This window comes from Eulemur rufifrons, chromosome 9 (assembly GCF_041146395.1).
Source record: "Eulemur rufifrons isolate Redbay chromosome 9, OSU_ERuf_1, whole genome shotgun sequence".
In the NCBI taxonomy this organism is placed as follows: domain Eukaryota; kingdom Metazoa; phylum Chordata; class Mammalia; order Primates; family Lemuridae; genus Eulemur; species Eulemur rufifrons.
The window spans coordinates 17,134,475-17,146,461 of record NC_090991.1 but is presented as its reverse complement, the minus strand read 5'-3'; the positions used below and the strand labels follow the sequence as shown (position 1 = coordinate 17,146,461).

General features: G+C 57.6%; 2 protein-coding genes across 4 annotated transcripts; one reads left to right on the top strand and one right to left on the bottom strand.

Annotated features, from left to right (window-relative positions):
* Positions 1-428: 428 nt before the first annotated feature.
* ABHD15 (abhydrolase domain containing 15) lies at positions 429-6,157 on the bottom strand. Its single transcript, XM_069483548.1, has 2 exons — positions 5,214-6,157; positions 429-2,547 (listed from the first exon to the last, which is right to left on the bottom strand). The coding sequence occupies exons 1-2, from the start codon at positions 6,092-6,094 to the stop codon at positions 2,022-2,024; spliced, it is 1,407 nt and encodes a 468-aa protein (XP_069339649.1). The 5' UTR covers positions 6,095-6,157; the 3' UTR covers positions 429-2,021.
* Positions 6,158-7,871: 1,714 nt separating this feature from the next.
* TP53I13 (tumor protein p53 inducible protein 13) lies at positions 7,872-11,785 on the top strand. Of its 3 annotated transcripts, XM_069483545.1 has the most exons (7): positions 7,872-8,100; positions 8,294-8,362; positions 8,593-8,634; positions 10,253-10,381; positions 10,515-10,712; positions 10,806-11,361; positions 11,442-11,785. In XM_069483545.1, the coding sequence occupies exons 1-7, from the start codon at positions 8,029-8,031 to the stop codon at positions 11,552-11,554; spliced, it is 1,179 nt and encodes a 392-aa protein (XP_069339646.1). In that variant the 5' UTR covers positions 7,872-8,028; the 3' UTR covers positions 11,555-11,785. The 3 variants fall into 3 exon arrangements, with proteins under 3 accessions (XP_069339646.1, XP_069339647.1, XP_069339648.1); XM_069483546.1 differs by lacking the exon at positions 10,253-10,381; XM_069483547.1 differs by lacking the exon at positions 10,515-10,712.
* The last annotated feature ends 202 nt before the right edge of the window (positions 11,786-11,987 follow it).

Below are 11,987 nucleotides of genomic sequence, written 5' to 3'. Positions count from 1 at the left end.
TTTTATTTCTCCTGCTTAGAAATTGTGAAAGAATGTTAGAAGAGAAATGTGGAGGAGGAGGAATAAGGAGTGGGGAAGGAGGGAGATAATTTTTTCACAACAGGATAAAGTGCCTTAGACAATCGAAAGTTGTCTGTATTTCAGCTTAGATTCTTAGAGTTAGTTCAGAGTTTCTTCTTATTTGATCTAGAACAAGGCTGGGGCAAGATTATCCAAACCTGAAATCATGGCCCCAGGAACACCTCATACCGAGCCTTGGGATGTGGTTTTTGGTATAAATATTTCTCCTCTTTACAACTCCTTTGCTGTGTGTGAGGTCACACAGGTGCCCTCTTTCTCAATGACAAATTAAAATGAAACTTCAAGGCAAAGCTTTTATTTTTTTTTCTTTTCTTTTTTTTTTTTTCTGAGACAAGGTCTCGCTCTGTCGCCCCAGGTAGAGTGCAGTGGCATCATCATAGCTCACTGCAGCCTCAAACTCCTGGGCTCGAACCATCCTCCTACCTCAGCCTCCTGAGTAGCTGGGATTACAGGTGGGAGCCACCACACCTGGCTAATTTTTTCTGTTTTTTGTAGGGACAGGTCTTGCTCTTGCTCAGGCTGCTCTCGCACTCCTGACCTCAAGCAATCCTCCTGCCTTGGCCTCCCAAAGTGCTAGGATTATAGGCATGAGCCACCACGCCCAGCCCAGGGCAAAGCTTTTGAATCTTAGCAACACATGGAAACAGATGTCCTATTGTCAAGACAATTTTAATGGCCTAATCCAAACCAGGATATGTAGATCAATCTGTACACTATACCTTATTTTACTCTGGACTTCAGCATTATTCCTCATAAAACCAAATCCCACTTAGTTGCTGAGTGGCCAGATCCAGATCCGCCTTTACATGGATGGCCTTTTGAATAATTGAACAGACAAAGCATGGCAATGTGAAATATTCATAAATCACGGAGTCAGCTCTAGTCAACCTCTTGGTGCTTTGGTCCTCTGGTCCCAGATGTCTCTCCTGGCTCTGGAAAGGGAGAGACCAGTAGTAGTATCAGAAAAGGGAGCAACTAACCAGAAAACAACTACTCGATGAGGTTTGTATGTTTCACTGATGCAGAGAAAGCCCCCATCTCAGAAGAAAAACTACTCTGGCTGGAGCTGTCTGTGATAATCCCCTGCCACGGTACTGGAGAGAGCATCTGGGGTGCCCGAGCCATGGTCTAGCAGAACGCTCAGACCCTGTGTGAGAGCACTTCCTATTCCCAAAATACCCTTGGCATCTCTCCAGGGAAGCTTGGACCCATGCTCTAACTCTAGATCAGCCCCATTCCCGGCTGAGACTTGCAGAGCTCCTCTGAGAGAGTAGACTAAGGTGTTCCAGAGAAAGGCGTTGACATTTTCTACCTTAGCCTTCACCAAGCCGGTCCCAGCACAGCACCTACTGCCTCTGCTTCCCTTCTCACTCACACGAGCCTGAAATAGCCGAGCAGCTCTGGGAGCTGCCACAGCTGCCCCCGCAGTAAGTCAGAGCAGAGCACCACACCACAAAGCAAATGAGGGAAGTGGGACCGAGACACAAACATCCTGTCTTTACTACATCAAGTGGCTCCAGCTCGAGAATCAGGGTCACCGAGCCAATTATTAAAATATTTACGTGGGACAGAGCTGCCCCATGACAGGCATACATTGATCATCCCAGCACTCATTGCTAGTAAGAGAGCATTTTCTCCTGAGTCCATGGACTTAAAAGGTGCTATTCTTTGGCTATGAAGTCGGTGACAGGAGACAGGGACCAGGAATGCCCCGCTGCTGATCAGGATGAGGAGGAATGCCTTGAGCGGTGCCTGGGCAGGAGCTCTGCTCAGGGTGAAGTGAGCACAGCTTGCTGGAAGCTCCATCTCTGCACCGACCGGTTTAAGAGAGAAGGGGCTGAATCAGGAGCATAGAGCTGGAGCTGCCCCTTCAGTCCTCACCATCTTTTTGGGACTCCCACGTGTTCTCTTGCAGCAGTGGGGGGTTCTCAGGCCAGGTCTCACCTCGTATATGATCGCTTCCAGCTAAAGCTCTCCTCCAGATTGGAAGAGGGAGAGACCTCCCGCTTCTGCAGGCTCCCCCAGCGACGCCGGCCCCCCAGGAATGAAGCTCTGCGCCTGCTCAGCCCTTTCATCCTCTCTTCCATGCGGAAGAACTCGGTCAAGGCCCGGAAGGACTCCAAGATGACCTCGTGGCTCCAGGCCGGCAAGGGCTCCTGGCGCAGGAAGCCACAGTGGCCCCCATGGCGACTGAGCAGGAGGAAGAAGTAGGGGTTGCTGTGAAAGAGTTCAGTGGGCAGAGCGTGGTCGGGGGGCCCGCACACGGGGTCGTCAGCACTGCAGATACACAGCACGGGCACGGCTGCCTCATCCACATCCCGGAGAGGGTCGTTGCGGTCCCAGTAGGTATCCCAGCTGATGGGGAAGCTTTTGGTATGGCAGAAGAGGGTCTCCTCAAACTCTCGAAGGGAGCGGCTCCCGAACAGTTTGCTGGTATCCACTGTATCCTCCAGGGCCGTGGCATACCTGGCACGAGAAGTTGAAGGGGGAAGAATCAGAACACCAGCAGAATCAGAACTGACAGCAGAAGTGACGGAGTGGCGGCCTACAGGCCAGATTCTGGCCACAGAGGCTTTCTTTGGCTGTATGGGGCTTTTAAGAACTTCCATTTTGGCCGGGTGCGGTGGCTCACACCTGTCATCCTAGCACTTTGGGAGGCCGATGCAGGAGGATTGCTTGAGGTGAGGAGTTTGAGAGCAGCCTGAGCAAGAGTGAGACTCCATCTCTACATAAAGTAGAAAAATTAGCCACTGGGCGTGGTGGCATGTGCCTGTCGTCCCAGCTACTTGGGAGGCTGAGGCAGGAGGAGGAGTTTGAGGTTGCAGTGAGCTATGATGACTGCACTGCACTCTAGCCTGGATAACAGAGTGACACTCTGTCTCAAAAAACAAAACAAAACGCCAAAACCCCCAAAAACTTCCACTTCATGGCCTCCATTTAAAATCAGAAGATTTCACATACAATACAGATGTCTGGCTTCTCTAGGGACATGGGAAGATCTGGCCACATGGGCTGGCATTCGTCAGGGCAACAATCAGTTCCCTCTCGCCTGTGTCACCAAGCCCAGCGGGCCTGTTCATGGCATTAACTGTACCTGCCCAGCCCCACGGGCAGCATTTGACTTCACAGCTGCTGGTCTACAGGGACAGCTCTTCTCCTAACCTCAACTTCTGGCTTTCTGTGGGGAACTTGCTATGAACTGTCACTTTCTGAACCCCTCCTAGAAGAACTCACTGGCTCAGACTATCCAAACCAGCAGGTGACAGCCTCCCCCCAGTCATTCATATTTTACTGCAGGTTGCATTTATTTCTATTTTTTTAAGCTAATGTGCTGTCCTGATAATGACAAACGAATGTGACCTTAATCAGGTGTACCTGGGGCAGGTATTCCTAGAGAGTGCTGGGTGGCAGAGGAAGCAACAGGGAATGTAATTAATTTACTGGGTGGGTTCCCAATGGGGGCCTGAGAGCTTTGGGGCAGAGGGACATCTCTGCTATTTCCAGCTTCCTGGAAAGGGCCTGGCATCCTGACAAGGAGGCCAGGATGAGCAGCTCAGTCCTTTGAGTAGATCAATCCAGCCTCAGGCAGCTGAAGTTAGATGTGTGTCTCCTGCAAACATTCAAAGACGCTTGCCCCACATTTTCAATCCCAAACTTTCATGGGAAGGGCAGTTCCTACACATGCAGAGTTTCTCTTCGCCTCCCTCCCCTCCCGTCCAGCTAGTGCCCTGGTCAGTGCTGGTGGTGGGTCATTCTGAGATGGAAATACGGCAATTAAGCCAGATGAAGCAACTTGGCCCTGAACTGTGCCAGCACCTCTGCCTTGCCATGGCAATGCTTTGGGCTGCTGTGGAGCTCAGGGCTTGACCTTCTCAGGATAGCAGGCAAAACGGGGCAAGGAAGAAACAGAAGTCACAATTGCCACCATTTATTGAGCACCCACCCAGTGTCAGGTCCTTACTTTCGTTTTCCTTTTTAATGATCCCAACCACCTTGGGAGTTGGTTATTATAAACCACATTTAATGGAATAGGGAAGTAAGGCTCCAAGCTCACTTGCTGGAAATTCAGGATTTCAATCCGAGTGAGTCTGATCCCATACCCCACGCCTTTCTGCTACACCACAGTGTTGCCATGATGTCTTCAACCTCATTCTGCCTCTTCTAGAGAAGCAAGAATGCAGGCTGGGAATGTCACTTGGGCCTTCTCAGTGGAAAAGTCTCTCCTGTTGCTCTGATAGGAAAGTGTTCTTCTTTTGGAGATTTTAAAAAATTGTTTAAATATTTTTAAAAATTTGTATAAAATGTTGAGTACATACCTAGGAATATGTAAAACATTGGTGAGGTCTAAAGAATTCTTTATTTTTATTTTTTTGAGACAGAGTCTTGCTTTGTTGCCCAGGCTAGAGTGAGTGCCGTGGCATCAGCCTAGCTCACAGCAACCTCAAACTCCTGGGCTCAAGCAATCCTCCTGCCTCAGCCTCCCGAGTAGCTGGGACTACAGGCATGTGCCACTATGCCCGGCTAATATTTTCCACATATTTTTAGTTGTCCAGCTAATTTCTTTCTATTTTTAGTAGAGACAGCGTCTCGCTCTTGCTCAGGCTGCTCTTGAACTCTTGACCTCAAGCGATCCTCCGGCCTCGGCCTCCCAGAGTGCTAGGATTACAGGCGTGAGCCACTGTGCCCGGCCTAAAGAATTCTAATACATCAAATGCCACCATTTTTTCTGACTCCTGTCATCTCCAGGCTCAGAGACTGTAAGTAAACATTCTAGACAGATCAGCAGTTGCAACAGCTTCCAGAGCCCTCTTTGCTGATTTGTCAAGCTACGGACTAAGTGGTCAATGTCAGGTGCCGCCTCTGTTGCCAGGGGGCCAAGTGCTCAGGTTGCTAGGACACCGCGGCGAGATGAGGCAAGGGGGCCTGGGCGGGAGTCCCTGCTCTAGTACAATCATGCGGGCTGAGTCCGTCTATGGCCTTTAAACCTGCTTCCCTGGTTCTGTCTGGACTATGGGGTTGGGACGGATTTTGGAAAATGTGCTCAAATTGGCCCACACCTATTCAATACCACGCAGAGCTGTTTCTAGGCCAGCTCAAGCCCTCCGTGCGGGGATGCGGCCTCCGTCACCCACCTGCTAAGGGCGATCTTCTGGTGGAGCAGAAAGCCTCGCTCGTAAGGCCAGGGCAGGCCGGCCTCGAACCACTCGCGGCAGCGTAGCACCGGCGAGATGCAGGCGGCCCCTGTCACGTAGCTGGAGGAGCCGCACTCCCCCAGGTAAGACAGCAGCAGCGCCGAGCCGGAGCCCTCGCTCACCGCGAACAGCGGGGCCGCCGGGTGTCGGAAGCGGATGTAGGTGACTGCTTCTTTGAGGTCGGACGGGTCCCCAAAAGGCTGCAGCCGGGGGCTGACCAGCGGGCAGCCGTGGTGGCCGCGGCGGTGGAAGATGACCGGGTAGTAGCCGCGCTCCAGGGCGAGCAAGCAGAGGCCGAGCACGTTGCGGGTGAGGCGCCCCCACGCATTGGGGATCACCAGCAGCACCGCTGGAAGGCCCCCGGCGTTGGTGACCCGGCGGCCCCGGCCACAAGGTCCCACGACCCAGTCCAGGGCCACCAGCCCATCGTCCGCCAACTGCAGGTACTCCCGGGCCAGCTCAGGCCCGGGCCCCACGGGCAGGACAAAGTGGCAGAGGGTCTGCAGGTGGGGCCCTGAGAGCCAGGAGCGCGGGCCCAGCTCCAGCGCCGCCGAGCGTCGCAGGGCGCGCAGCAGGCATTGGGCCAGCGCCGACGGCTTGCAGATGAGGCTGCACCCGCCGGGCAGTGGCTCATGCCCGTCGCTAAACCGGTCCGCGGGGCCTCCGCCATCCACCTCCCCCTCGTCGTGCTGGTCGGGCCCCCCCGGGAGGGTCCTCGCTCCGACAACGCCCTTCCAGGGGCGCCAGAGCCGCTGGCTAAGCAGGCTGAGCAGGGCGAGCACCGCCAAGAGCAGCGCAAGGGCGGCGTCCCACGGCGGCATGGCGCGTCAGGAGAGCCCCGGCGGGCGGCGGGCGGCGAGGCCGTCCCCTAGTTGAGCGCCCCGCTCTGCCCGCAGCTCTGCCCGGCCGCCGCCAGCTGCCCAGGGCCCTCCCGCGCGGGCGGGCGGGCGCGCTCCGGATTGGCCGCGGCCCCGCAGAGGCAGCCAGTTCGCGCCCGGCTCCCCTCGCCCGCCCCCGGCTCCCGCCCCCGGCCCTTTGTACAGTGATTGCGACAAGCAGGAGCAGAGGGTGAAAGGAGCCGGGGCCACAGAGGAGGCGTGAGGACGCTCCAGCGAGCCGGAAGGGAGTGGGGAGGGCACGAGGGAGAGCAGTGTTGGCAACAGAGAAGTGGGAGCCCGGGAGACGGGGTCTCGGGGGCCCGGGAGAGCATCGGAGTCCCCTGCCCCTCCGCCCCGCTTGGTCTGCTGCTGGCAGGGGAGACCTTGGGTCGCTGCACCCTTAGAGGCCAATGTTGAGAAATACCAAAAGGGAGAAGTGAATAAATCGTAGCTCCTGGCGCCGGCTTCTGGGCTCCCAGCTGCGCTCTCTGACGTCGGTGTTCGCCTCCCCACCCGACCCCGGGCACCCGCAACTGCGCAATATCGCGGCCTGGCCGGGGGTCCGGCACTGGGCCTGCCTGGGCGAGCGCGGGCGCGGACCCCAACAGCGGGCTGCGGCGGGAGGCCGCTAGTCAGTCCCGCTGTCCCGCCGACTGCCCCCGTCCCGCGAGCGTGGGGCTCCCCAAGAGCCTGGCTCCACATAAAGGGAATCCTCAGCGCCGCTCCCCAGGACTCCCCAGAAGAAACAGCCCCAAGTCTCCGAGAATAAGTTGGGGGAAAGGACGCACTCAGGTGCCCTGCGAAGGGGGTGCCGTGGCAGGGGTAGACTGGAGTTCCTTCATCAGCTCAGCAACTGGAAATTACTGGGGGAAGGGGAGGGCAAGGAACCCCTTGTAAGTTGGGGTACGTGGAAGACGACTGAAACAACACGTTCTTGCTCTATTTCGAAGTTTTGGGCTGTGCATCTCAGCCCTCGCCCTCTACCCACGTCTTTCCTCCAAATCCTGGAGCGGGTACCGGCGGCGGCGCCCCGCTGCACGGAAGGTCCGGCCGGCGCTCCTCGCTCGGGGAGAGGAGGCCTGTGGCTTCTCCACCTCAGGGCCAGTGTCTTTCTGGATGCGCGCAGGCCACCGCTGGACGAACGACGAGGGCGCGGGTGGAGGTGGGGAACAAAGCAGCCCCCGGGGCTGCTCCGGCCTCCCAGGGCTTCCGGGTCTGGAGAGGATGGGGTCCTGAAACCCTCCGAGGCTCCTCCGGGTTCGAGCCCTATTTGCTAGGGCGGGAGTGGGATGGGCTGACGGTGAAGCTCTAGAGCTGGCACCCTCTCCCTTCGGCGACTCGAACTTCATGACTTTGCCCCTCTTGTAGTTGCAGATCACACTGACGAATCCGAAGCAGGTTTGCCAGCGAAACGTACCCGTCTCCCCCGCTTGGGCTACCCAATCCACAGGGATCCCATTTCCCGCCCTACACCCGGCTCCTAGATCCCACCCAGGCGCGGGAGCTGTGCTTTGCAGGCCGTAGAGACGCGCCGGGACGAATCCCCGGGCCAGGGAGGTGGTCCCCGCCAGTGCCCTGCAGCTCGGTGCGCGCCGGTCGGGTTCGCACTCAAAACTTTCCCGGCTTCGGGTTTAGGACGCGTGCGCACACGCTCGGCGGCTGGGGGCGGGCACGGGGGCGGGGCGCGGCGGGAGTGCACGGGCGCGGCGGGGGCGCGCGAGCCTGTGGCGTCCGGGCGCGCGGTCTGGGCAAGGGTCGGGAACGGCACGGCGCGCGCGAGCCCGGGGTGTACGTGGGCGAGCGGGCGACTCCGGGGCGGTGGGGCCGGGCTGGGTGGCGCGCGCTTCCTCACTGGCGGGGCGGCGGGCCGGGCTGGGATGGCGCCTCCTCCGCCATCGCCCCAGCTGCTTCTAGTGGCAGCCCTTGCAAGGCTCCTGGATCACAGTGAGGTAAGGCGACCGGCTCCTGGAAAGGCTTCGCCCGGGATCTCAAAGCGCTTTGCGGAAAGTTCGTCCTGGAAGGAGTGGCGCGCCGAGAGGGGACTAGGGAGTTCCCCCGCTGGCGGGCTGGGCCTAGAGAGGGAGAGGGCAGGGCCCTGACTGCGTCCAGCGCTCCAGCTCTGCCTGCGCCTTCGACCCACAGGTGGTGGCTGGGCTGGCAGAGGAGCGGGGAGCTCGTTGTCCGGAGGGCTTGTGGCCTCTGCCCCCACAGGTAGGAGCCCTGGAGGGCCAAGGGAAAGAGGGGTGTGAAGGGGTAGCTCAGTCCTGCTCTGGCCTCGCTGCACCCTCCACACTCATGCTCTGGGGATCTCTGCAGGTTCCTCCTGCCTTCATTTGCCACCTTCTCCATCCCGGCCTGGCGCTTGGGTCCAGCTGTCCCCTCTTCACCCAACACACAGAGTCCCCCAACTGCTCTAAGCTCTCTTCTTTCCCCATGTATAGGTGTCACCAAGAGTGACGTACACACAGGTGAGCCCAGGACAGGTAAGTACAGGCAGGGATCCCTCCTTGCCGGCCTCCTCTACCTTTTCTGCTGATCAGCTCCAGTCCTTACCACTTTCCTCAGGAAGACAAGGTTTCTAGATCCCCTCCCCACCTCCCACCCCAGGACAGGTGGCCCAAGGACAGTGAGCTGTAGGCCTCTGTCCTCCTGCCTCCGGAATGCTGTTGAGTAGCTGGCTGTGTGGGTAAGTGGAACTCTGAGGGTAGCAGGAAAACACAGCCCACCAGGCCCTCACTCTCCTGTGGGACGTCCCCTTACTTTCTGGGCCCAGTTTTTTGTAAGGGAGAATATTGATTCGTCCCCTCCTGTGAGGAGGGAATGAATGGTGTGGACAGCACAAAGCTGTGTCGTGTGGCCCCTGGTTACTAGGCTCCAAACTGGGGGTTCTGCTTCCATGGCTGCCTGTCCGTCTTCACTGCTATCCTGTCCCTTTGGTTTTTCCTTTGAACTATCTAACCTTGTTTTAATCCTCTCTAATAGCTCCAGGTGAAGAGATGTTGCCTCATGCCACCTACCAAATTCCTTTCCTCAAACAGCCCTTTCATGAAGTCATTCCACTATTCAGAAACCATCAATGGCTCCTTATTTCTCACCTTACCATGCCCATACTCTCCTGCGTGTCTTTTCAGGCCTAATTAAATAACCTCCACCTGACCTCTCCAAATCTTTGATTCCTCTCCAGTCAGGTTGATCTGCTCACCACATAAGGGCATGCCAGCCTCATCCCTGCTGCAGTGCCTTCACCTGTTTATTCTCCTCCACACGGGGCCCATCCGGACCTGGAGTGTGCAGCTCCCTCCCCTCCTGCTGTCCTTCCCAAGCCATCCCCAGTGCAGGAGTCAGCCCCCTCTTAAGACCTGGCCTGATCCTGTCAGCCTTTATTCATCCCCTCCTCCTCTGAATCTACATCTTACAGTTTAACAGCTAATCACTGAGTTTTATTAGTTTGCTATTTTGTTTGCATTAGTTGTTTCCCTGAGTTTCTTCTACATCCCCTACAAGTTTAATCCAGAAGTTCTCTTTTGGCATCTCTTACAGCATCTAGCACATCGCTGAGCACCAGGTCAATTCAATCAAAGAATAGTAATTGCAGTGTTTCCCTCCTGAGATCGTGCACCTGCTGCCTGCATGCCCTGTATTTGGATCCTCTTGGGAGACTGATTGTATAGATCAGATTGATAAACAGAAGACCTGGTCTTCATTTGCGGGATGCTTACAGTCTAGATGCGGGATCTGTAGAGCCATCGTTGCAGGTGCAGAGAAGTGTGGCTAAAGAATGTGGTCTGAGTCTGACGGGTACCCAAGCATGCTGTCTTAGAAGTTGTAAGCTTTGAGGAGTGGCACTTGAAAAGGAGGAGTAAAAGGGACACTCAGAGGCAAGAGGGAGTGCATGGCACAACCTAGGGCCAGTATCCCAGGCCTTGAGGGTGGAAGGGCCATCTGGCCATTCAGGGAGTCCCTTTAAACTGGCCCAATTCTTGCCTGATGTGTGTTCCCTGACCAAAAAAAAAAAAAAAAAACTGGCCCCAGGATGAGAGAACTTGAGATTTTCTCGGAGGGACCTGGGCCTGGCTTGATGTCTCTATGTCTTTCCTCTAGGCCGAGGATGTCACCTTCCTCTACCACCCCTGTGCCCACCCCTGGCTGAAGCTCCAGCTTGCCCTCCTGGCTCACGTTTGTGTGGCCAAGCCCTCGCTCACCCCTGACCCCAAGCTCACTCAGGATCGGGTAAGTAGTTGATGAAAGGCGGTTTGTCTGGCACTGGCAGAGGCTGCAGCCCCGTGTGCAGGGAGAGTTCAGGGGCTTCCTCTTGCTTGTTCCCCACCGTCATCTTAGCTCTAACAGTTACCTCCTTTCATAGCCTCTGGTGCTGACAGCATGGGGGGTGGCGCTGGAGATGGCATGGGTAGAGCCAGCCTGGGCTGCCCGCTGGCTCAAGAGGAGGCAGCGGCGGAAGCAGAGGAAGAAAGCATGGTTCCACTGTGACAGCCTTTTGGGGGCCTCTCCCTTGGTGCCAAGCCGGAGCAGAGGGCGCCTGTGCCGCAGAGGGTGTGTGCAGGTGAGGGGTGCTGGGCCCAGGCTTGGTTGGTGGATGGGTCATTGGGTCATCTGAGCAGGGCAACAGGGTGACCACCATCTCTTCTCCTTTCAGGCCCTGGCTTTGGCCTTTGCTCTGCGGAGCTGGCGACCACCTGGCACAGAGGTGCCATCTAGAGGGCTCAGGCAGCTCTCTCCCAGTGGTGCCAAGAGGCGGGGGCTGCGGGCTGCCCTTGGTCTCCAGCCCACTCACCTAGCCCCGAGGGTCCCCTCTGCTTCCCCCTGGAGCTTGAAGGCCAAGCAGCCCATGTTGGGAATCCTGGGTGAGGCGGGTGATGCCCCATCTGTGCCCACTGTCCCCCTGCTGCCTGGGGGGCGGGAAGGCACTGCTAGCTCCAGGACAGAGGCTCAGGTGCCCAACGCGCAAGGCAGCCCAGGGGGCTGTGCGTGTCCGAATCAGGCCTCCCCGGCGCCTCGCGCAGCAGCGCCTCCACAGCCAGCCCGAGGCCCCACTCCACGCACGGAGGAGGCCGCGTGGGCTGCCATGGCCCTGACCTTCCTGTTGGTGCTGCTCACCCTGGCCACGCTCTGCACACGGCTGCACCGGAACTTCCGACGAGGGGAGAGTATCTACTGGGGGCCCACAGGGGACAGCCAGGACACAGTGGCTGGTAAGTTCCAGCTCCCCTCCCCTCCCCTCCCCTCCCCTCCCCTCCCTGCCTGCCCTTGACTGCTCCCACCCTGCCCACAGCTGTGCTGAAGCGGAGGCTGCTGATGCCCGCGCGCCGGGTCAAGCGCTCCCGCCGGAGACCCCTTCTCCCACCCACGCCAGACAGCGGGCCGGACGGGGATAGCTCCGAGTGACCTGCCCAGCCCCGCCACGCCACAGCGGCCGGGCTCCTCCTCCGGCTGCCAGGCGGTGACCTGTGCCACGTGGACCGCGCGCCGGGGCGCCCCCTGGCGGCAGACAGCGCCTCCTGCCTGAGCGTCGCGAGGCTCCCTTCCCTCCTTCACTAGCTGGGAGCGGGTGGCCAACGGGAGAAAAGGCTGTTGTTCTGCCTCCCTTGCCAAAATTCCCTGTTATTTCTAATTAAATTATTTTAGTAGAGTCTGGAGTTGAGCTTGTGCTTCTGCTGCAGAGGAACTCCCGCCAGGACGCTGGTTGGTCCTCGTCCATCCAGGTAGTGTTTTTTATAAGAGCTTGGGTACCTGCCAACCTGGCCCTGGGCACGGGACTCTGGGAGTGTGTTAGTGGGACGGTGGTGGTAGTTATGGAAACACTGTCATTCCTGAATTC